This window comes from Erpetoichthys calabaricus, chromosome 13 (assembly GCF_900747795.2).
Source record: "Erpetoichthys calabaricus chromosome 13, fErpCal1.3, whole genome shotgun sequence".
NCBI classification, from domain to species: Eukaryota; Metazoa; Chordata; class Cladistia; order Polypteriformes; family Polypteridae; genus Erpetoichthys; species Erpetoichthys calabaricus.
Window position 1 is genome coordinate 1,064,111 of NC_041406.2, and position 26,012 is coordinate 1,090,122.

Consider the following 26,012-nt stretch of genomic DNA (forward strand, 5'->3'; position numbering starts at 1 on the left):
TTTCTCAAACACTCTGGAGAGGTGTGCGTGTCTTTTCATGTTTAGCAATTACAATCCTTCACATGTGCCCGAGGAGACGCGCCAACAGTTGACACCCCATCAGGGCACACACCTGAACGGCGGCCACACCTGCCCAGGTACTTAAACACCTGAAGAGAAAAAAGAGCATCAGAAAGAAAACAACAACACGGAGAACGAAGCTGCAGCTGCCAGTCAGCAGAGAGAAGAGCCATGAGTGACCTGGGTGAGCATCTGCTGGAGTGTTTGGTCTGCCTGTCGTTAGTATAGCGCCTTTCACATGCATCTGTCTAGCTGTTATATAGTGTCTATCTATCTATCTATCTATCTATCTATCTATCTATCTATCTATCTATCTGTCTGTCTGTCTGTCTGTCTGTCCGTCATTTATATAGTGCCTTTCATCTATCTATCTATCTATCTATCTATCTATCTATCTATCTATCTATCTATCTATCTATCTATCTATCTATCTATCTGTCTGTCATTTATATAGTGCCTTTCATCTATCTATCTATCTATCTATCTATCTATCTATCTATCTATCTATCTATCTATCTATCTATCTATCTATCTATCTATCTATCTATCTGTCTGTCTGTCATTTATATAGTGCCTTTCATCTATCTATCTATCTATCTATCTATCTATCTATCTATCTATCTATCTATCTATCTATCTATCTGTCTGTCTGTCTGTCTGTCTGTCTGTCTGTCTGTCTGTCTGTCATTTATATAGTGCCTTTCATCTATCTATCTATCTATCTATCTATCTATCTATCTATCTATCTATCTATCTATCTATCTATCTATCTATCTATCTATCTATCTATCTATTGTGCCTTTCATCTATCTGTCTGTCTGACTATCTATTTATTATATAGTGACTTTCACCTTCTCTATCTCTTCATCTTCATCAGTCCCATCTTTCGAGTCTATTGCTGTGCTGCTGCTGTTAGCTTATCGCCCTCCCAAATCTGTGGTGAACTTTCTGTCTGAATTGAATGAACGTCTCACTGTAATCTCATGTCTCTGGCCTGCTGTAGTTGTACTTGGTGACTTTAATATCCATGTTGCTATCAACTGCTCCCTCACAGCTGAGTTCATCTCAACTTTGGAAGGTTTGACTTGACACAGCCTGTCGATTCTCCCACTCATCCTCACGGTCATATTCTTCATTTGCTGATTTGCTTTGTTCAAATGGCCTGAGTAATGTGTTTGTCTCCGGTTCACTCTCTGGTATTTCTGATCATCGAATGTGGTGAGAAGTCAAACAAAGTGACCCCTTTTATTGGCTAACTAAAGAGATTACAATATGCCAGCTTTCATGGCAGCTCAGGCCCCTTTGTTTTGCTTGACTTCTCACTACATACATAATGGCTGACACCCTAGTACTATGATCATCGAATGTAACTGTAGCATTATTACCGGCACTTCTGTCGAGAAGAAGTCTGTCACCTGTCACAACATCAGGTCTGTTAATTCTGATTTGTTTTCTTCTCCCCTTCTGTCTTCGTGTCTTTTTGAACTGCACAACTCCATGCCTTTCCTGTAGATGACACACTCCATGAGCCTTCACAGCCCGGCACTGCGTGAAGTTAATGATCTCCTCCTCACTTCATCTTCTCCTCCTTCTTGACTAAAGTGCAGCCTTTGACACTGTTAAGTCCTCCTGTCACGTCTCTCCGCTGTAGGCATCTTCAATGGCTCACGTCATAGTCTGTCACACTCGGCCAATATACAGTAGAAATCCTTCATGTCACCTGTGTCACGTGGTGTCCCTCAGGGCCGTTACTCTTTCTACTTTATATCCTTCCTTTGGCTCAGATTATTCACAGACGTGGCCTGAACTTCCACTGCTATGCAGACGATACATTCAGTTATATCTGAGGACGACTCGCCTCCCAGCACTCTCACCGACTGCATCACTGATCTTAAGCTATGGATGGTGTGGCATATGGCGGGGGCCATCGCCCGGCTGGGACACCTCTACATCAGAAGGAGCATTGTCTCCCCCGAAGCGCTAGAGGGCAGCCCCCCTGGAGTGTGGTGGTACCATGGGTTTGGAGCATGGAAGCTCAACTCTGTTGAGGCCCGTGGACACCACCAGGGGGCGCATGGAGAGCTGCTGAGCTCTTAATTGCTGCACTTCTGCCACACCTGGAAGTGGATCAATGAGGACCTGAGGAACTTCCTGAGGCCAGCAGCCTCTACTCTGGGAGCCAGAGTCGGGTGGGAGAAGACGAAGTTTACTGGAGGAGTGGAGGAAAAGGGAGAAGAAGAAGAAGAAGAAGAAAGGAGTGTGCTTTATGTACCGTGCTGTGGTGAACAAGCTAAAGTGCTCCCCAACTGCAAATAAACGTGTGTGCTGTGCGACAGTTTGTGTCTGCATGCCTATGTCACCTCGGGTGGCTGCTACGCCCCCTGGTGGTCCACAATGGAAAGTCACTTTCTCAAACTTCATGAAGTGTTCCTGGTCGGCCCAAACTGTCTGCTCTCTAAGGCCTCCAACTTCTCTGATGTCAAATCTGCTCCTGTTGTCAGAAACCTCGGTGTTTTGTTTGATTCATCACTTAACTTTGAGCTTCACATTAGGTCTCTGTCCAACATGTCATTCTGTCATCTCTGTCATGTTGCCCATTTCTGTCCTTTAATGAAGCTCAGACTCTCGTAATCATCTCATATCGATGGCTGCAATTCCCTCTTCATCAGCCTCCCTGCACAATCTACACAGGAGGCTCCAGCACATTGAGAACTCAGCAGCCACACCAAGCGTTCTGCTCACATCTCCCCTGTTCTCTCCCAGTGCCATCAAAGCCCTCCATTACCTCACCCCCCCCCCCCCCACCTCACTCAGCTCCATACACTCCTCGTCGCTCTCTCAGGTCCTCACACAGTCCTCCTCTCCCTGCTGTCCCACACACCAGACTCTCAGCTCCTTCAGTGTGATGGCTCCTCTTCCTCAGTCTCTCTGAGTTTGCTCCTCTTTCTCCTCCTTTAAATCTCAAACGTTCTTCTTCTACGACCTTTTGTCTTCTGTGTGATTTTTCCCCCTCTCTGGGTTTGTGAAAGGCGCTCTGAACAGTAAATGCAACTCCTGATTCTTATTAACTGGCTTGAACTGAAGTGGCAGTCCATGTGCTTGTCCTGACCTCACTGGGCTGCTGCTCTCTGGGGGTCCCTTAATATTGCTGTATGATCTCCACACTGGTGGACCATGACAAGACGTACCGTAAATGTCATTTTTTAAAATATTTGCACATTATAACATTTTGGCTTCCATTGCTCCACACCTCCTCCCACTTGCAGTGCTAATCCGTTCCTGAACTGCCCCTTGATGGGTTCCCTGCAGTTCATTCTTTGTGTGCCCTCATGATATTACGAAGCCCGTGTCACTGTCACCATGCTGACAGGATTCATTTAACACCAGGATGCTGGGTAAAGTCGTTCTGTCCGGAGGTCTCCTGTAATGTTAGCCCCGTCCAACTCACTCAGGTCACTAACTTTTTCAGACGGCACGTTGGGATCTCAGAGCCTTTTACCTTCAATGAAAAGTCCATAAACGAGAACCCCAGTAGATAATGAAGACCTGAGTCGCGAGCGAAGTGACGCGTCAGTAAAGTCCTGTCATCAGAAGGTCCTCCAGTAACAGTCCCGTTAGCCCACATCCTGGTGTACCCCTAAAGGGCTTCAGTGAGGTATTTGACACCTTTGTATGTGTGGTGTGGGCTTTAGATATCTGAAGATTATAATTCTGAGCTGCAATTTGTGTTTGAAACTGAGTTGACAAAGTTCCGATTTGTCATCACTCTCTTTTGCTTTATTTGTTTGTCCCTGTCTTGAATCCTCACGTGACCTGATCATCAAGCAGGTGACGTCACACAAATGATGATCTAAATGTGGCGGTGATCGCACTCCCTGGTGGACGTGACAACTTCTCTCGTTGATAGTTTGTGTTTTTCTCAAGTAGACCCCATGGTAGGGTTACGTGTTTTAGTTGCGACTTCGCCCCACCTTTGACTTTCTCGTAGTGCCACGTCCCTTTGGTTCCAGGTTGCCTGGTTTAGTTTGATGTCCTGGTTTTGGCCTCGTCAGTGTACTCCTCGGGCACTCCAGCGTGTCACACTAAGACTGAGATTCTTGAGATTCCTTTCGGTTTTGCTGTCTTGGCGTCTGTCCTATCGCTATTGATTTGGTTCGGCTTTTGACTTCTTCGATGCGTTCCTCTCCCGCTCCTTCACGTAAACTTGTGCTGAACAGTCAGAGTCCTGCTGGTGCAGAGGAGAGCTACTGACTGTGACAGACGAGTGACAAGCAGTGGCAGACCAGGGACGAGCAGCGGCAAGGCGCTTTAGCAGCTCGTCTCCTCTGAACGTCTGCTAATGAGTGTCGGCGCCCCCTAAAGGCGTCCCCTCGCCCTTCTCGTAAGGCCCCTCCTCATGCCGTCCACATCACAAGTCTAATCTAAGGAACGAGTCAACGTTTGTTTCTGTCCTTTTTGTCACAGCCTTGACAGTTGAAAGCCTGGACTTCCGTGCCTCTGAGAACAAGAAAAGCCACCAGACCCACGAGTATGACCACTCTGCCCTCGTTGTGAGAAGAGGCCAGAACTTTCACATCAAGATGAAGATGAACAGACCGTTGAAGGCGGCTGACCAGCTGTACATCCAGTTAGCTGTGGGTGAGTTTTGTCAGTGGAGGGGCTCAAGGAGAGGGGTTGGGGGGGTCTCAGGATGCGAGTCCGCTTATGGGGGTCACAGTCAACTGGCCATTTTAGAGCACCTTGGTCCCAGACTGGGCCTTCATGTCTGACTTGAGTAGCCTATTTCAGCAAAACTATGAGCCTTCTTGTTATAAGGGGACAGGACGCCCTAGAGGTTTAGCTTCTGCTGGGCCACCGCTGACACTTCACAGATCAGCGTTGTGATGCCCGCCTCCATGGTGTCCTCTGTATCTGCAGGTAGACAACCCCTGCAATCGAAGGAGACACTGGTGCTGATCTCTCTACAGCAAACCGAAGGCTCTGAGGCCTGGAGAGCCACTCTGGGTGCGGCCCACGGGCATGAGGTGAGTGGACGGGGACTCAGGTATCTGCTCAGGGAGTAGAGGAAAAAGGGCATCAGATAACAAGCCACCACGGGCACATACATGACCGCTGTTGGTGCTCTGTACTGGGCCATGTAGCTAACCATGAGGTGTGAGACCTTTAAAGTGGGCGGGGCTGGATGGCCTGTTCTCGTCTGGATTGTTCTTTAATTGACAGCAGAACAAGTAACACTGCATATTATGGGATGTGGTAGGGTGGGCCGTAAGGGCAAAAAAAAAAAACAGAAGTCAATGAACCTATCTGGGGGATTTATGTTGTACGCAATGTGCGTTAGGAGGATTGTTTTCGTTGGCTTGCTGGATGTGATGTGCCTGGAGGCTTCATGGGAAATGGAACAGGAAATGTCAACGTGCAGGGCACAGATTAGTCATTGGAGACCCAAGAGAGCTGAGATCCCTTGTCATATGTCTGTTATGATTTGCAAATCCTTCAGGATTTTGTACTCATTTAACCTGACTTTTAAAACCCTAACCTGTAACTTAATGGATGGATGGATAGATAGATAGATAGATAGAGTGAAAGGCACTATATAATCGATAGATAGATAGATAGATAGATAGATAGATAGATAGATAGATAGATAGATAGATAGATAGATAGATAGATAGATAGATGTGAAAGGTGCTATATAATAGATAGATAGATAGATAGATAGATAGATAGATAGATAGATAGATAGATAGATAGATAGATAGATAGAGTGAAAGGCACTATATAATTGATAGATAGATAGATAGATAGATAGATAGATAGATAGATAGATAGATAGATAGATAGATAGATAGATGTGAAAGGTGCTATATAATAGATAGATAGATGTGAAAGGCGCTAAATAATAGATAGATAGATAGATAGATAGATAGATAGATAGATAGATAGATAGATAGATAGATAGATAGATACTTTATTAATCCCAAGGGTAAATTCACATACTCCAGCAGCAGCAGCATATTGATAAAAAACAATATTAAATTAAAGAGTAACTTAATGGACTCCATTTCCCAGCTGCCCCGAGGGCATTGCCCTGATTGGACATCTGCAACGGGCACAGGGGCTGCTGGGGACAAGAGGGGCCAGCAGGAATCTTAAAGAGGAGGGTGGTCTGTGTTTCTGTTCGCTCGTTTGTCTCGTCTACTGTAACCCCTGTGGAATATCGTGAACCCGTAAGGATGTACGGATGGTCTCGTGCCTGCCTGCCTGCCTATCATGTGAATAGTGGTCTTCAGAGGGAGCGCTCCCACCGATCTCACCCCTCGCCTCATCAGGACGTTTCTTACACAAAGCTGTTCCCAGGATTGTTCTCTTTCACTCCTTACCGCTTCTTCTGTTACTGCTGCACTGGCACTGATTCATGGACGTTGTCGTGGGGGTCTGTCGTTGGGTGTTGTATTTGTTATCACCGAAGGGGTATACTGATCTGATTTTTTTGTTGTTTATATTTCATTTCCAGCCATCCATCCATTATCCAACCCTCTATATCCTAACTACAGGGTCACGGGGGTCTGCTGGAGCCAATCGCAGCCAACACAGGGCGCAAGGCAGGAAACAAACCCCAGGATGGATGGATGGATGGATATTTCATTTCCATGTAACTTATTATTCAGTTATTTATTTGAGTTATTGGATTTCGTGTCTCTGTCTGTGAGTGTCAGGCCAAGGCTGGAATCCCCACCCAGAAAAATAACGAAATTACTGCCCCCTTGATGGTGTGAATCTGAGGGCCACCGGACCGCCGCTGCACACTCGACACTCAACCCCAATGACACCTCTGAATGCTAAGGAAGAGCAGTGACGCTCGAGGAAAGTCGCGTTCTTCAACTCGGCACACAAGCGTACTTTATAAGCTGAGACAGACGTGGGTCATGTGGGAGGATGAGGAAGACGTCGACACGCAGTGGCACACACATTCCCAAAAGGAGGGGCTGGCAGATGGCACGGCAGGACGACTCGTCTGCTCAGCACCTTCACTGATTAAACTGGAAGTGAAGTCAACTCTGCTGAGCGGCTGATCTGAACTGAAAGCGCGTGAGGCTCGTTACTTCAGCGCTGATTTTATTGGATTCTCTCTGATCAGACAAAAGAGAAAGAGCGCCGTCGCCATTGGAAGGGTGAGTAACCTCAGCGACGGCAACTTCCTTGGACTGCCGTTGTCTTATTTTTGGGAGCAAACAGAGCACCTGACCTCCTGTACGCTACGATGACTCAAGTAGAAGGTCACTTCTGCGGACATTTATTTTATGACCATCAGGAACTTTCCATGAAGTCTTCCCAGACAGAATTTTAAGCAGGGTGGCAGACATCTTGTCATCGGCGGAAAAGGGTTTATCAGAAGGCTCGTCGGAAGAAGCAGAGGTTGGTACACCAAACAAAAAAACGGAAACGGGGCGACACCAAACCCTGATCCAGAGTTGAACTGATTTGCTCTGAGGTGGTCCGGAAGTTCTTACAACTTTGAGACGATCCTCGTATGTAAGATGGCGTCATGACGTCCTACCACGTGCAACCAGGAACATCCGTGACACTTTAAAACAAACGCACAAGATGACAGCAGTGACGATTCCACATTCGTCGTCTTCTTCTTCCTCCTCATCTTTTCGCACTATGTGGGGCCAATGGGTCACAAAAATGAAGGAGGATCTGTGCGACCCTGATGGTCACCAAATGAAGGTGCAGACTCGCTAGGAATGTGGAGTGGTGGTCTTGTGGATCTGCGCTGCTATCTGGTAGGCCACCGGTTCAAATCCCATTACTGCCAGAAGGGATCCTACTCTGTTGGGCTCCTGAGCAAGTCCTTTAACCTCTAAACTGCTCCAGAGGTGCTCGCTGTACAACGGCTGACCCCCAAAGCTCACTTGAAAAGACCCCTTGGCCACTTGGGGTTAACAAAGTATATTAAAAATAGGAACACATGATGAAGAGCACCGTGTGCTGGACCCCCCTGTCTGTATTGTGCTGCTGCTGTCCACTCTTTTAATTTTTAATTTTCTTTTTCAGTATGACGTCCGCATCAAAACCCCGTCCAATGCCACGGTGGGCAAGTACACGCTAACAGTGACAGACAAGGGCAGCTACAGCTACAAACCCCCAGAGAGCGACTTCTACCTGCTGTTTAACCCTTGGTGTAAAGGTAAGCGTGGCGTCCACCCACATTCAGGCCTCGGATCTGCGGGTGCCAGCACGGTGGTCTGTACAGAGTGGCCAATGATACGTTTATTATGCATTTCCAATTACTGTATTATCAGCTCTAATTTAGAGTTATAAGTCTCAGACTAAACTTGTGACTGTTTGACCACCCTATCGGGCATCACTAGGACAGTAGCACCAGGTATGCGCACTCCAAAGCTTCAGTCGGCTCTGTCTCGCCTTCCACTTCAGTGGTCCCGTGGACCCCGAGGTGTTCCTCCAGCGAGGTGGGTCTGACTGCAGGACAGGTGATGCCTGTGATGCCAGTCACAAAATGCCCCTTGCATCAGAGAACCCTAATCATAGCCGCAGTGTGAGTGGACGTGCGATGGCCGCTTTGTGACTGATGGTGTGGGCATTTTGTGATGTCGGGGTGTGACGTGACTGACCTCACAGGCAATGTGGGCTGCAATGACAATCTGTTGTTCCCAGCAGCCATCTTTCACTCTGTTCTGTGCCAGCAGAGTGCCTGCCACCACACCTCGCCAAGCTCTGCCAACAAAGGCTATTCCTGGCAGCAGTCCCTTCCACCGACATTAGCCCTCGGTGAGCAGACCCGCCTCCCGTCCTGCTGTGCTCACCCTCCTCGCGACCCCTCTGACGTACTCCAAGAGGGTCTTGGCCGCCTCACCCTCGCTTGCTCTCCTGCACTCACTAAAGTCAAGTGAACGTTCCCTCTTTCCTTGTCTTTGGTTCGCCGTCATTCCAAACCAGGATCCCAATCCCAATCCCAATCACGATCACACCTGCCTCTCTTCATTCTTCATGCTCACTAAAAAGCTGACCCCAAACTCCCCCTCCACTCTCTTTAACATAACTGATAACACAAAGAAAGAAAAGATTCAAAACGTCGATGCCATGGGGCACCTCGCCACACACAGCATTACCCAGTTTACCAATGCATTGCCATGAAAGGCGCCATATTGACAGATTGATGGACTGTAAAGCTAAATGGCTCTAAGGTTTGATTTTCCTGTGAATAATCCCATGTGGCGAATGTCACTAAGGTGGCACATTAAACAGATGGGCACCCACAGCTCATTCCTCGGGCACTTATTTTGGGTGGGGCCACATGGCAGAGGGAGGGGGTGGGTTGGGAATGAGGGGTTTCTGTTGATCTCTCGGGCATTTTGCTGTGATCATCGAGCAGTGCCAGCTGCACTCCAACATGTTCTCCCTTTTGTTACTCAGAGGACAATGTCTACCTGGCAGAACAGCATAAAAGGCAGGAGTACGTGCTCAAGGACACCGGCTATCTGTACAGGGGGTCATCCCAGCGTGTGGAGGGCATCCCATGGAACTTCGGCCAGGTAAGGACAGGCCACCCTGGAGTGATGGGTGCTGGAAATTGGTTTGACGGTGGGCATGGTGTGTGTGTGTGTGTGGTGGGGTGGTACTGATACTGCTGGCTTTATGCATGTAGCCATGACCCATGACCCTTTAGGAAGTGGACTGTAAAATAGAGGAGAGGAATCAGATTGAAATTATTAAATAAGGAGACCATTAACAGACCTTTTGGGTGGTCTCCTTGCTGTCTTCCTCTTATCACCCTGCTTTGACTCCAGGGGTCCGTCTTTGTGTACTTTGCATGTTCTCCATACTTCACACTAAGGACAAGTTCTCCAGTGATTGCTGACCCCAAATAGACCTGACATTTGGGCTGGATGTGAGGGTCCGGTGATGGACCGTCCACCTTCACGGGGTTGATTGGCTTTGCCATAAAAGGAAACAGGCTGGCGTTTCTGTCTTTTAATTTCCAGAAGGTCCATGTGGGCAGCTCTTGTTGTAGGAATCGCTAGAAAGCAGCGGACTGGTGATGTCACAGGGCTAATATTAGCAGAAGATTCTTGGGATTTTGAGTTCTTCTCCATTTTGACACAACACTTGTGATGTCACTGGTCTGAAAAGGAGCCCATCGGTCCACACCGGCGGTACCCCTGAACAAGAGCGCTGCTCTATTTAAAGATATAAAAACGAGACTCTCCTCCTTTAAACGTCATGGTGGTGGGAAAGGAGTGAGTGGGCTCAGAAAATGGACGCAAGACCAGACAGATAATAACGTCGATGTATTACCTGAGTTTGGGCGCAGCGCCTCCTAGTGGCTGAGATATGGGAAGTCATACCTGTCACCATTTGTGACTCTGAGTGTAGCGAGTGGTCCCCCATCGTGTTTGTGAGCACGGGGGGCCGCTTAGACACCCAGGTCCGGTTTCTTTTTCTGGAGAACCCATCAAACAAACAGTCATTGTAGTCTTTTGGGGGGTCAAGTCCTACAAATCTGACACTTTCTAAACAGGTGGAGCTCCTGGTCAGTTGGCAGTCAAACAGGCCTGGCTGGCCTTCCTCCGCTCTGCTCCTTTATGTCCAGTACAGAATGGTGGGCTGCTTCCTTTCTGGACCTCACTGGGTGTGTCTGGACTGAGGAGTCCTGGCGACCTTTTTGGTCTTCTGGTCTTTACTTGGGAAGAGGAATGAGGAAGAGGAGTGCCCCCATGTTGGAGTCGTGACCTGTAATGGTGTGTACTCGTATAGTGCCTTGCAGTGGCGTTCCCTCTTCAGAGGTCATTGCTCTTACAATGTCAGCTGCTCCAGGTCTAAAACGAGTAGGTGGTCCGAGGCCCATGTCCTCCAAATGTCGCGTGGCATCTGCTCTGTAATTTGGCCTCATGACTTTGGTTTTGTGTCACTCTGCAGCTCGTCTCTGGGCCAGTAAGAGGCGATGTTGAGCAGCTCCGAGGGGATTTGCCGCCCCTGAGAGACAGAATGGGACGCCCTCTGTCCTCGTTCTCGTCTTTCTCATCTTCCATCTGAGCCTCGGTGTCTTTCTATTCTCAGTTTGAGACAGACGTGCTGGACTGCTGCCTCTACCTCCTGGACCAAGTGGGCATGAAGCAGTCGACCAGGAGGGATCCCGTCAAGATCGCCAGAGCCATGTCTGCGGCGGTGAGTCATAAAACGGCGCCCACCTCGATCAAGGGAGTTGTGTCGCCTGTTTGTCAAGTGAGTGCCCACTGTGAGCGTCCATCTGACTGCTCCATGCGCCAGCGTCCTCAGGGTGATGTCTGCCTTGTCTTCTTGTGCCACTGACAGCAGTGACGTCTTCACCCCTTTGGCACTGGCAGCAGTCATTCAAGTCTCCATCTAGAATTCTGCAGACGTCACTGCTGCCTCCACCTGTCACCATTGTCACATACAGCTGGATGTCCCTGCCAGGTGGGCACCTCAAAACGCAGCCACTGCCTCACATGCCTGAACAAAGCACCTTACAGCCAGAAGACAGACGGACAGTCAAGTAGATGGAGTGGCAGACAGGCAGGCAGACCGCAGTGATGGCTAGCAGGCCACGGAGCAAACACCCTGAGGGCTCCACCTGGCAGGTGCCCAGATAACAGGCTGGCAGAGTGATGGTGAGCCAGGCAGACAGACAGACTGCTGATGGGTTTGTCGGGCACCCTGAGGACCCCGTCTAGTATGTGCCAATGGGCATTTCTCACTGCGCCTTCCCATGTGGTTGGATATTGTCCCAAAGGCTGGACAGTGTTAATGTCACCTGTATCCTCAGGTCAATGTACAAGATGACAACGGAGTTCTTTGTGGCAACTGGTCGGGAGACTATTCTGACGGGACGCCCCCATCTCACTGGACGGGCAGCTCTGCCATTCTCCAACAGTACTACAAGAGTAAGGAGCCCGTGCGCTACGGCCAGTGCTGGGTGTTCTCAGGTGTGCTCACCACAGGTAAGTCGCTCTCACTTGTGTTCCCTCACAGTAACATCCCAGCTCTTCTGGTGACTTTGGGGTGACGCGTCTCCTTCATTTTCTGAGACTGAACTGCCATTTATTTACACACCCCTGTCTTCATGGGGCACTTGTCTGACCTTGGGGGGCTCCAGGCCTTCTTGTCCTTGCTGGCACCAGATAATTGCAGTATACATAGGCCATGTATTTTGGTCAGAGATGACATGAAAGCCTGACTAGAGTGCCACCATGGACTCGACGGCCATTTGATGCAGCAGTCTGGGGTAGGATGGACTCCGTCTGCCAGCTTGAGAGGGGAGTGTAAAGCGTCCCTTTGTCACAAAGCACCAGATGTCTAATTGTGGGCACATGCAGTTTCTCTAACCCGCTGGTGCCATCTAGTGGCCGTCCAGTTCTGGAGTGTTTTTTAACCTGTTCTCATACTCGGACCACCCAGACTGTTGGAGCCTTGGTGACACCCGCCGATTCGCTCGGGGTCACTGAGTCATGCCCCATGTCTGGCTGTCCATAGGCCTGTGTGTTTATTTCCTGACTCTCCATGTTATGGACACACACGCGTTTCTTCTCTCTGCCCGTTTCCTGAGCCCCCCATCTTCCCTGCATTAGACAGAATGGTCTGCCATCTTGACGTCCATCTTTTCATTTCATTGTACAGTCATGAGGTGTCTGGGTATCCCGGCCAGGAGCATCACCAATTTTGATTCGGCCCACGACACCGAAGACAACCTCACCATCGACGTGTTCTTCAACGCTGCGGGTGAAATGCTGAGCGACATTTCTACCGACTCCATCTGGTGGGTGGGCTCCACGTTTCTGCATCCTGAAGTGACGTTTGGTCGCCTCCTGACACCTTTTTGTTAGTTTTGGATTTTTTTTTCTCTTCCAGGAATTTCCACGTGTGGAATGATGTCTGGATGAAGAGGCCCGATTTACCGGAAGGATACGACGGCTGGCAAGCTATTGATGCCACGCCACAGGAGCTCAGTGAAGGTAGGCCAGCAGAGTGGCAGGTGACGGTGCTAATGTTGGGCTTTTCATCTTTATTTTAATTGTCGTCATTATTATTGACTGCCGTCTCACTTGGTTTGTGGCCATCCTGCTGCCCGTCACGTCTCGGTGTGTGAAGTGTTCATGAAGGGCACGTCAACCTCTGAGGGTCTTTTATATTGGTGGGTCACTCAATACTGGAAATGTCAAAATTATTAGCCAAGGTTCACATGGACAACCTGCAATGCGCACCTTAGTGACATTCAGTGCTCACCCATTCTCATCACTGGGTGAGGTTGGCTACCTCAGTGCCCACACTTTATTTGGCCCCCAGGGAGGAATTTGGCTTTTTACAGAAGCTCCTTAAATGAAGGGGGCACTTAATCATGCCAGTCTAACGCCATGTCAATGAATCTTCAGGGATTTCAGTCTGTCCAGGTAGGAAGCACAAGCAGCTTAGTCAACGTCACCTGATTTGGTGCAAATGAAAGTGACAACAGGTGACCTGGAAAGGACACAGCAAGACAAACCCCCCAAAAGGGAATGGTGGCCACTGACATTTGCTCTCTCCTTCTCCTTCCTGACTGATTCTTCTCTAGTTGTGTCTTTTGCTGGTGTCCTTGTCACTAATGAGGTGGCACCTGCAGCCCATTCAGCTGGCACAGGTAGTCCAGCTCCTCCATAAGTGATGTCACAAGCCTCTCAGCACAGTCTCAGGAGCATGGAGGAGATACCAAGAGATGTGCAGTTACACAAGGAGAGCTGGACAGGGCAGTAGAAGGGCATCAACCCAGCAGCAGGACTGGCATCTGCTCCTTTGTGTAAGGAGGAACAGGAGGATGTGCCAGAGCCAGAGCCAACAAAATGACCTCCAGCTGGTGACTGGTGTGCATGTCTCTGTCCAAACTGTCACAAACAGGCTCCAATGGGGTGGCATGAGGGCCATAATGTCTACTAGTGGGGCCTGTGCTCACAGCCCATCACCAGCAGCTTGACTGGCGTTTGCCAGAGAATACGTCATCCAGCATGACTGGTTTGGCGGTTTGTCAGTGATAGTCGAGGGATGGCATAGCCTTGGAGGGTTCCATGTCCTTGGCAACAGTACCCTGACTGCTGTTAGGTACCAGGATGGAATCCTCAGAGCCATTGTCAGACCGGACACTGGTGCAGTGGGTCGTGGGTTCCTCCCAGTGCAGGACGATGCCCGGCCTCATGTGGCCAGAGTGTGTAGGCCGTTCCTAGATGACAAAGGCATTGATGCCACTGACTGGCCTGCATGTTCTCCAGACCCTCTGGGACGTTCTGAGGTGTATCGGTGCACCTGATGCTGCCAAGTAGCCGTTCCAGGAGCTCACTGATGTCCTGATGCAGATCTGCCATCTCATCAGGAGCAGGCCCAGATGTTGTCGAGGGTCCATGCAGGTATGTTGGGGGGTCCATACACACACCACAGAGTCACATTACGAGTTGCTGTGATGAAATTTGCACGAGATGGATCAGCCTGGGATTTCTGTTTTTGACGTTTGATTTTGGGTGTGATGTCCGATCAGCCCCTCATTGTGTTGGTGATTTTGGTTTCCATTCACCGTTGGCACCTCATTTTGTTCTTGATGAATTTCACAGAATTACTCAGTCAAGGTTTTCCACTTGAATATTTCGTCCATCGAGACCTGATGTGTGATTTCAGTGTCCCCTTCACTGTTCTGAGCAGTTTGTATAAAGAGACGCTCACAGTGGGCTCAACACACACCTGAATGACGAAAAAGGAAGAAACGCAAAAGAGAGAAAACTCCTGGCCTGGCAGTCATGGTGAGCCGAACACCAAATGCGACTTTTTGTAAGAATTTCCTCTTTGCTCGTCCGTGTCGGCTTAGCGTCGTGCGCCACTGAAGTGGCCAGTTTTAAGAGGCTGATTTTGGTAAATGTGACCTTACAAGGGTCTCGCTCTCAGCCCCCCCCCACCCCCACCAGCTCGAGCGGTGTGATATTTCTATCTATCTATCTATCTATCTATCTATCTATCTATCTATCTATCTATCTATCTATCTATCTATCTATATTTATATGCGCTCATCGCCGGGGAGGGGGTTGTCCAACCTACAGATTTCCCATCATGCTCTGTAAACTCCATTTTGATTCGTGACGTGGGACCAGAAGAGCAATTCAGTTATGACAGACGTCAGGGAGGAAGAGACGGGGAAAGTAAACTTTATTACATCGGGGATATCGGGTGAAGGTGGCACTCTGGTGGTCGTTGACATAGTGGTGTAAGGATAATAAACGTGGATTCACTGAGTGCATAGTGGCCTACGTGCCACAGGGTCCTCCATGCATGTCTAGACCCCTTTCTGGTCCTTGATTGCAGTTTACACTTTTACAGCCAGGAAGATCTTTTAGCTGACCTGGCATCTGGGGGACGGAGGTGCCGATGCATTGCTTCTCTTCCATTTGCAATGAAGCAGCTGGGAAGACGTCCTAAAGCAGAAACCATTTGCTGATGCAGAGGTCACCGTGTGCGGCCAGTCGGGGACTGCCACCCACGCATGTGACAAGTAGCCAGAGACTGTGACTTTCTGCCCATACACATGCAGTCTGCTGACATTTCATTAACTTGTACTGGGGATCTGTTTGCCGTCAGTAGCGGCTATCAGAAGTGAAAAGGAGGAAAACATACAAGCTGGTGTAACGGCTGTCAACGTAAGATGGAAACCGTGAAGTCGTTGGTGAACTGAAGCTCTCTGTTTGAAGAGGGACGAGTTCACAGATACACCAATGGGGTCAACGGGAGACTTTGAAATGTCATAACTCTGCAGAGCGCACTGTAGTCGAGATCTCCCTGTGAAAATTGAACAAACTTCAAATAAGCGTGTCAGACTTGAACAGAATTGGTTGTTTCATGCAGGCAGACAGTCAGACAGACCGACATGGCTATTGCAGTTGGCACTTAATCCATTATATGCAAACACACCTAAAAAGGACGAGGCAACGCATCAGTGACCTGAACTTCACTGTGGGCGCGGGCAGCCAGCGTGTGGCAGTTTGGTCTTCTTGTCAGAATGATCAGCACAAACTTACACAGCACTGTAGAGTGACGATGACGAGTCAGCGGGGGGAAGTCACCTGAGGTCCTCACAACTGTCGCTGCGCCTGACTTCTCATTGTGAACAACTGTACACCCCCAACAAGTTTATTTTCCCCCTTCATGCTGTTGACTGAGTTTTTGTTTCCCTTCCCTCCAATGCCAGCTGGCCTAAACTCCACAGTTCATTAACGGTTTCCATTTATTGTCCGTCAATTGCAGACTACACTGAGTTCCTGTGTGTGCCCAGGATGTCATCTGTGAAGCTTTTCATTGTACTGCCAGACTTGTTACAGACCTCCGATGCCACACTCAGTGAAGGACACCCTGAGCTGAAAACGTCACTAGAATGAGGGCAGCCAGTGGCACCTCACATTGTGAGACCCTGCCGCTGTACCTGTACCAGTAAAGCTGAACACGTCTTCTCCTTTTCCAGGCAACTACCAGTGTGGACCTGCCCCTCTGAAGGCCATCAAGAATGGAGACATCCATTTAGTCTACGACACCAAGTTTGTGCTTTCGGAGGTCAATGCGGACCGCATCTTCTGGAGGGTGGACAACCCCAAAACTCCACAGCAGAGTATGGTCAAGCTGAGTGTGGACACCAAGGTGGTGGGCAAGCGCATCAGCACTAAAACTGTGGGCAAGAACCTCCGAGAGGACATAACCAGTCAGTACAAGTACCCTGAAGGTGAGTCGGGGCTCCATTCATTACCTGCAGGGGGCAGCTCTGAGACGAGGGGCACCTTGTGAATGCGTACTTTTCTGGTTAATATTTCCACAAAAAAATTTTTAAAAAATTAAAATAGTAATCTTCAGAAATAGAGGAGCCATTGTAAAGTAACAAGACTGATATTTACTGCACATGTGACTGAGGAATGTAGATCAGCACTTGTATAAATGTCTGGAGTAAGTAGGCAGATAGATGTGAAAGGTGCTATATAATAAATAGATAGTATAGTAGGCAGGATTAGATACATAGACAGATAGAGAGGTGCGAAAGGCGCTACATAATAGATAGATAGAATTTAATTTTAGTATAGTAGGCAGGGTACGATAAGAGAGATAGATAGATAGATGGATGAAAGGCACTGTATAATAGGTATGCATCCTACCATTTTTCAAACCCATTTTTCACATCAGGGTTGTAGGGTATCAGGAACCTGACCTTTCTGTCTTTGGACCTTGGGAGGACACTGGAGCACCCAGAAGAGATCTATGTGAACACAGGAAGAACATACAACATGCAAACTCCATGTAGGGAGCACCTGGAATGCAAATTCTGGTTTCCTTGTTGCAAGGCATCAGCGCTACGACAGCTGCCATGCTGTTCATAGACAGACAGACAGACAGATATATGCATATGAAAGGCACTACATAATAGATAGATAGATAGATAGATAGATAGATAGATAGATAGATAGATAGATAGATAGATAGATAGATAGATAGATAGATAGATAGATAGATAGATAGGCACTATATAATAAATAGATAGATAGATAGATGGGAAAGAATCTATCTATCTATCTATCTATCTATCTATCTATCTATCTATCTATCTATCTATCTATCTATCTATCTATCTATCTATCTATCTATCTATCTATCTATCTATCTATCTATCTATCTATCTATACATCCCCGTGCTTTGCAGCGGTGAAGTACTGCTTTTAAATTTTTATTAAGAAGAAAACCTTTTTAAATTGAGTGAAAATATACCAATAACAGTTTGTTAAGGATCTGTTTTTTTTGTGAAGCTGCCTTCACTCGAGTGATCACTTCGAGCTTTAACCCTGAGAAATCACCCCGTAAATGCACACGTTTAATTGCACATCTGTTAATATGTATGCTTACAAAGTATTAAAAGACACTCAACAATTAATGTCATTTACCTTCGTTCCTGCATTTGACTCGTGCTTTAAATCTCTTCCTTGTTTTCACTTCACGTGATTACATAGGAGGCGTAATACGTGATGATGAGATACGTGACTACGCCTCCTCCATTAGAGTATATGGACAAAAAACAGGTTCCAGTTATGACCATTACGCGTAGAATTTCGAAATGAAACCTGCCTAACTTTTGTAAGTAAGCTGTAAGGAATGAGCCTGCCAAATTTCAGCCTTCCACCTACATGGGAAGTTGGAGAATTAGTGAGTCAGTCAGTCAGTGAGTCAGTCAGTCAGTGAGTCAGTCAGTCAGTGAGTCAGTGAGGGCTTTGCCTTTTATTAGTATAGATCTATCTATCTATCTATCTATCTATCTATCTATCTATCTATCTATCTATCTATCTATCTATCTATCTATCTATCTATCATATAGTGCCTTTCACTCTATCTATCTATCTATCTATCTATCTATCTATCTATCTATCTATCTATCTATCTATCTATCTATCTATCTATCTATCTATCTATCTATCTATCTATCTATCGCTTTTACAATTTCTATATTATATAGTGCCTCTCACATCAGTCTAACTAGATAGATGCCTTATCGATAGATAGAGAGATAGACAGATAGATGTAAAAAGCACAATATAAATTGATTGCCTATTGGAAGATGGTGGCTGTGGGAGGACAAATCAATTCAAACTGCGTTCAGGGTGCCATCTTTGTCTGCATGCCCCTCTGGCATGTGAGCCCCTTCATTGCTTGATTCGTCGATCTTTAGACAGATGGATGTGGTTGCTATGATGCGAGTATTTGTTTTTTTGGGGGCGTGTCCCAGAGGTCCTGTCACGTGACCTCCCCAGTGCCATGTAACTGGAGCTGCAGTCACATGGCCCCCTTCTCCCAGTTTTTCGGTGGCCCCTGTCAACACATCGTTTCCTTTCCAGTTTGATCTTCAGGTAGTTTGCTTATTCGACGATGAGCTCTGGTTTACGTTGCCCGTGGCCAAGATGGATTAGATGCCAGACACCAAGAGCAGCTAATGATGGGTCAGAAGAAAGAAACAAAGGCGAGAGCAGGTTAAAGTGAACAGGCGGAGAGCTCCGAGGTGTCTCTTGTGTGAAGCTGAGCACAAACCAAAAGCGGAGTTGGAAAGCGCGGTCGCTAAATGGCAGCTTTAATTTGAAGCCTGAATCACTTGTTAAACTGGTCAATGCAGGTCCCCACTTGGACGATGATGGCCTCCTGCTGCTGGTTTATAAACCATCACACTACTGATGCAGCTCTCGAGGACACATCCTCTGCTATTGTGCCACACGCAGTGCCAACAAGAACCCAAAATGACAGCAAACTTTCCCAAAATAAATGTAACTAATTTTCATTAAGACAGAGCGATAATTGATAACAAAATGAAACACAAAGATTAGGAATCTGCATATTCATTAATGCAGGAAGCTGCCCAGAATAACATAATAATTAAAGTAGAGATCTCTAAAAGTATTGGCGAGGCTCCCACTTTGTGTTTCATCCTTCATCTCCTGGTCCTAAACTGCCCACCATAGAAGGTGGTGAAGAGCGTGAGATGAGATCTGCCAAGGTCTAATAAAACACTTGAACTTTGTATTAAATCTTCACTCGTGTGCAGGCCATGTCATTGTGTTTATGTCACACAGAAGGGACATGTTCTGTGACACACATCCACAGCACGTGGGCAGTATGTCGGTCGGCTCAATTTGATGACAATAACTAAAGATGCCACAGCAGCATATTGGCATTGTTATGAAGCAGAGTCCTCCAGAAGCTCCACAAACGCCGGGCCAGGATCTTCAGTAACTGCCCTGCCCAGATGAGGGACACCTTAACCCAGCCGGACCCCAAATACGACTTGCTGGTGCCAGGCTGCAAAAACAGGGAGCTGGCAAAACAACTCAAAAACGTTCAAAAATACAAGAAAAGCCCCATATGAGGAGGGACGACCGTAAACCCTCAGCTTATATTAGGAGTAAAGAAAGCGTCTTTATAAACTGAAGAATTCATTATCAAAAATAGAAAAATACACAACGGTGCTCTAATAAGCCAACAGGGACAAAGGATTTGTGTAAAAAGGCCACGTCTAGTGACACAATCTGGAATCTTTAATTTAGAGGAAGAAAATAACAAAAAAAGTAAAGACATCAATTCTGAGATCTCCCAGAGCGCCACCTTAAATGAATGACCCCCCACTCCTGAGCCGTCTCGGGGTCCAAAGTGGTGATGTCAGGGTGACTCCGCCTCCTGGGGCTCCACCCACAAAGCACAAGGCACATACGGACACTCATGGGAAAGAACACAAGTGCAGAATTACAATTAAAAAGAGATAAAAAGTCAAAATGAACAAAAACAACAAAATCTCAAATTCACTTCCATTCACCTGCGGTGGGCTGGCACCCTGCCCGGGGTCTGTGTCCTGCCTTGCGCCCTGTGTTGGCTGGGATTGGCTCCAGCAGACCCTCGTGACCCTGTAGTTAGGATATAGCGGGTTGGATGATGGATGGACATTAGCACACTGATACTTCACAATCGCCACACTTAAGCTGGTCACCTCGTCTCTGGCGGGCTGTCATCTATGGACCCCCGTCTGGCCTCGCTTGACCTGCGCTTGTCAGCTGACTGCGATTTGTTTTTTTGTTTTTTTATTTCCAGGCTCCCCTGAGGAAAGAAAGTCCATTGAGAGCGCCTTGAAAATGTGCGTCAAGCCACCTGGGATGCCCTACGGTGAAGCAGCACCTTCCATCAAGGTGGGCTTTGAGTCCAAGGAGGTCCACCTTGGCTCCCCAGTGACTCTGAAGATCATCTTCACCAACAGCTCCACCGAGGACAGAAACGTGACCTTCAGTGCCAGCTACCAGCTGCAGATCTACCATGGCAACACCGTGGAGAACATCGGCTCCATGTCAAACGAGATCACGGTGAAAGGAGAAAGCTGTAAGACATCGCCTGTCACTCGCACCCCCAAAATGCAAATGCTGGCACAGCGAGGTCGCCATTGTGTGAGGCGCTGCCAATGCGTGGCCTTCCAGCTTTGTGCACAGCTCCTCTGCCCCTTCACGTTCATGCCGATGCCCTCATCCTCTTCCAGGTGCCGACGTTCCTGTCGAAATCCCTGCTGAGAGTTACTTGAAATTCCTGCCCAAGTATGACGATGAGCTCCAAGTGCAGGTGAACGTCCTGGGAGAGGCCAAAGAAACGAAAGAGTCGCTGGCCGACTACACCCTTGTGCATTTCATTTACCCACCCATCAAGATTGAGGTAAGTTCACCCGCGTCTTACTTTCAGTAAGAATCCCTCGCAAATCCAACTGAAGACTCAAAGCCAGGAGGACCCTCACGAAGTGTCCTGCCGCTACAATCAGGTGGACCCCCAAAACTCCAAATTGCAGGCTTTGCTTCTACAGTAGGAGAAGACCTCAAAGTTTAACCAAGGGCATGCATTGAATTGTGAGGTGCCACGTGGCTGCCACCCTTATTCAAATCACAGACTTTGTAAGGGGGTCCACACATGCAGTGGTCAGCACAGGTGGCTGCTGAGTAGTCTCATGGTCTGGGGGTAATAACGGTCCTCACCCTGAAGCTGTCCTAACAGGCCTGAAAATGACCTACAGGATGGCCAAGGTCTTTAATGTCTTCTTCAGGTAGCAGGAGCGACGTATGCGCTGTGAACTGACACCACAGTGGAGACATGCGGGCATCCTTATGGGCAAGTTAGCTTGTTTTCAGAAGAGGCACCTGAGTGACCCACATGTCTGCTTGTTGTTATAGTGTCTTTTATGGTGTTTTACATTATATGTTTATATAATCTGCTGGACCCCTAGAGAGTGAGGTGGTCCTCAAGAATAAAGCAACCTCCTTGTCATTTCCTGTCTGCACTGCCCATGCTCTTTGTAACGCTGCGTCTCTTTCTGTGCCCTCCACAGATGCCCGAGTCCGCAAACATAGGTGAGACGTTCTCCTGCACTTTCTCCTTCAAGAACGACACTGGCATTCCTTTGGACAACACCAAGCTGCACGTGGAGGGCATCGGCCTGTTCCAGCTGGAGACTTTTGATCAGGGGTACGTCCAGCTAGACTGGAATTTATTATTATTAGTTTGGGTACTTTATTATTTCATGACAGAATATCCTTATCAGGGCAGAAATACACATACATCCAAAGAGTTAGAAATGACTTTAATGGACTGGGCATCAATACTGGACTCGAGCAACAAAGGGGCGCACGTGCCAGAGGGGCAAGTGGGCAAAGCTGAGGCCCTGAACCCATTTTTAAATTGAGTTTCAAACCCGATGCCAACACTTTCCAGTGACCAGTCTATCTATTATATAGCGCCTTTCACATCTATCTATCTATCTATCTATCTATCTATCTATCTATCTATCTATCTATCTATCTATCTATCTATCTATCTATCTATCTATCTATCTATCTATCTATCTATCTATCTATCTATCTAGCGATGTGCTCCTGATGTTTAAAGTACTGGTGAAGTGCAGATTGAAGTTGGAATTCACTTACCACCTCCTCATTGGAGACATGCAGACCTTCTGCGATTTATGGGGGCTTAGGGGTGTTTTGTGTTCTGTTGAGAGGGACAAGTTGGTGACTGGGTGGTGACTTCTCCAAATGTCCTTCACAATATTTAAATACTGGATGGTTGTAAGCATAGCACAGGAGACGTCCTGAGGAATACAGTACTGTGTGTATAATGGAGTGTGATGTACAGAGTAGGAGACGAGTACAGGGGGAGTAAACTGATTATGAAATGTGTACTTATTAGGGACAATTATTTATATTTATGTGTGGATTAGGAGGCATATACAGGGAGTAGTGGTATAATGAACAAATGATGAATTACTTATGTATTATGGAAATTCTGTAATATTATGTGTGGAGTAGAAGGCGTGTACGGGGCAATAGTAGTGGAGTAATGCAACATGTCTATTAACTGCATATTACTGCTGTGTTCATGTTTTTGTTATTGTGCTAAATAAAGTTTATTTTTAAAAATTAAAAAATATCTATCTATCTATCTATCTATCTATCTATCTATCTATCTATCTATCTATCTATCTATCTATCTATCTATCTATCTATCTATCTATTATATAGTGCCTTTCACATCTATCTATCTATCTATCTATCTATCTATCTATCTATCTATCTATCTATCTATCTATCTATCTATCAATTGTGCCTTTCACATCTATCTATCTATCTATCTATCTATCTATCTATCTATCTATCTATCTATCTATCTATCTATCTATCTATCTATCTATTATATAGCGCCTTTCACATCTATCTATCTATCTATCTATCTATCTATCTATCTATCTATCTATCTATCTATCTATCTATCTATCTATCAATTGTGCCTTTCACATCTATCTATCTATCTATCTATCTATCTATCTATCTATCTATCTATCTATTATATAGCACCTTTCACATCTATCTATCTATCTATCTATCTATCTATCTATCTATCTATCTATCTATCTATCTATCTATCTATCTATCTATCTATCTATCTATCTATTATATAGCACCTTTCACATCTATCTATCTATCTATCTATCTATCTATCTATATATCTATCTATCTATCTATCTATCTATCTATTATATAGCACCTTTCACATCTATCTATCTATCTATCTATCTATCTATCTATCTATCAATTGTGCCTTTCACATCTATCTATCTATCTATCTATCTATCTATCTATCTATCTATCTATCTATCTATCTATCTATCTATCTATCTATCTATTATATAGCACCTTTCACATCTATCTATCTATCTATCTATCTATCTATCTATCTATCTATCTATCTATCTATCTATCTATCTATTATATAGCGCCTTTCACATCTATCTATCTATCTATCTATCTATCTATCTATCTATCTATCTATCTATCTATCTATCTATTATATAGCACCTTTCACATCTATCTATCTATCTATCTATCTATCTATCTATCTATCTATCTATCTATCTATCTATCTATCTATCTATCTATCTATCTATCTATCAATTGTGCCTTTCACATCTATCTATCTATCTATCTATCTATCTATCTATCTATCTATCTATCTATCTATCTATCTATCTATCTATCTATCTATCTATTATATAGCACCTTTCACATCTATCTATCTATCTATCTATCTATCTATCTATCTATCTATCTATCTATCTATCTATCTATCTATCTATCTATCTATTATATAGCACCTTTCACATCTATCTATCTATCTATCTATCTATCTATCTATCTATCTATCTATCTATCTATCTATCTATCTATCTATCTATCTATCTATCTATCTATCTATCAATTGTGCCTTTCACATCTATCTATCTATCTATCTATCTATCTATCTATCTATCTATCTATCTATCTATCTATCTATCTATCTATCTATCTATTATATAGCGCCTTTCACATCTATCTATCTATCTATCTATCTATCTATCTATCTATCTATCTATCTATCTATCTATCTATCTTATAGCACCTTTCACATCTATCTATCTATCTATCTATCTATCTATCTATCTATCTATCTATCTATCTATCTATCTATCTATCTATCTATCTATCTATCTATCTATCTATCTATCTATCGTTTGTCTAGCTCTTTGTCTTTGGTTGCAGTTTCGCAGTGTTGGTGGTCCACACCCCACCACTTGACTTACGTATTTGTTTCTGTTCCAGGACCATTAAAGCCGATGGGGTCTTTATGTCCAGGGTCATCTGCACTGCCAGTAAACCCGGGGAGCGCAAGATCATCGCCAAGATCACATCTGACCAGATCTGTGGCATCACAGAGGAGAAGCACATTACCATCAAATGAGCCTCTTGTCAGCAGTGGTCAGCAGTCAGATCTGTTACCTGTCTCCATTCATATAGCGCCTTACACACACACTCACACACGCACGCACACACACCTTAGCTCACTGTTATAACCTCATTTGTGGACTCCACTTTAATAAAAGTGTCTTTGCACCTGTGTGTCCATTGGGTTGCTATGTCTCTGTTGTATGCCATTTGGTATGGGACTTGTAAAAGCAGTGCTAATGTTTATGATGCGCCACCTGTTGGAATGACAAATGCGATGCATTTTATTACTGCATGTGATATAAATTCCAATACATGGTGTACTGCAAACATCACCTATGAACATGTGGAGGTCTGCATTGATTACTTAGATTTCAGCCCGACTTTGACAGGTAGGACAGCAAGTCCACCTTAATAAAACGACAAGTGTCTGTGTGTCCGTCCAGTTGTTAAAATAGGCAAAATACAGTACAAGGGTGAAGAAATCAAAAATGATGATAAAAACACTAAATAAGGGTCTAAAAATAAGAAAATTAGACTTCTATGCCAGCAACAGCAGCGTGGCAGCAACCCGCTCAGGCCACGTGAAGGAGGTTTATAAGATAACTTTGTGTGGTGGGCAGTGGATGAGTGAAAACGACGATAAATCAATGAGCACATCAGGCAAGCAAAGCCACCTAGAGCCGTTAAAGCAGACCAGTACGGGAAGACCAGCAGCACAAAACACTTTGACTGTAAGAGTGTTCAGCTGAACGAGTGAAGAGGGTACGGCCGCCACTACCAGCTCGACCTTTCGCTATAATCGTTCTCGGTGCTGAGCTTAGTGCTTCAACTTTTCCAGTTCACTTTTGCCTTGCACTCTCTTTTCGTTTCTCCCATCTTTGGCCTCGTTCTGTTTGTTCTCCTGTCACAACAACTTCCAATGAATGTCAACAAGCAGGTTACAATTGTCACCTCGTTTGTGTAGATTTCAAAGAGTCCATGTGTGATAAAAATGAATTCTTTCGAGATCTAAACCTGTGTGAGGTGTCCTATCAGCCCCCAACCTTCAGTTCTGCCACTAATGTGAGATCAAAGACGGAATTGGAGACAAACGACCTGTAACACACT

The 26,012-nt window shown here is 46.0% G+C and overlaps 1 protein-coding gene across 1 annotated transcript; it reads left to right on the plus strand.

Annotated features, from left to right (window-relative positions):
• Positions 1-186: 186 nt before the first annotated feature.
• Positions 187-25,030, plus strand: LOC114663911 (protein-glutamine gamma-glutamyltransferase 4-like). Its single transcript, XM_028817855.2, has 14 exons — positions 187-244; positions 4,525-4,698; positions 4,978-5,084; positions 8,119-8,251; positions 9,499-9,617; positions 11,143-11,250; positions 11,870-12,044; positions 12,721-12,859; positions 12,952-13,055; positions 16,568-16,822; positions 20,707-20,988; positions 21,143-21,312; positions 21,977-22,113; positions 24,780-25,030. Exons 1-14 carry the CDS (start codon positions 232-234, stop codon positions 24,916-24,918), a joined length of 2,055 nt encoding a protein of 684 aa, XP_028673688.2. The 5' UTR covers positions 187-231; the 3' UTR covers positions 24,919-25,030.
• Positions 25,031-26,012: the final 982 nt, after the last annotated feature.

Bases quoted from the DNA above. Each gene is read 5' to 3' on its own strand.
- LOC114663911 (XM_028817855.2), top strand. The intron at 11,251-11,869 runs GTGAGTCATAAA...CTGTATCCTCAG, and splicing joins CCAGAGCCATGTCTGCGGCG to GTCAATGTACAAGATGACAA. The intron at 20,989-21,142 runs GTAAGACATCGC...ATCCTCTTCCAG, and splicing joins CACGGTGAAAGGAGAAAGCT to GTGCCGACGTTCCTGTCGAA.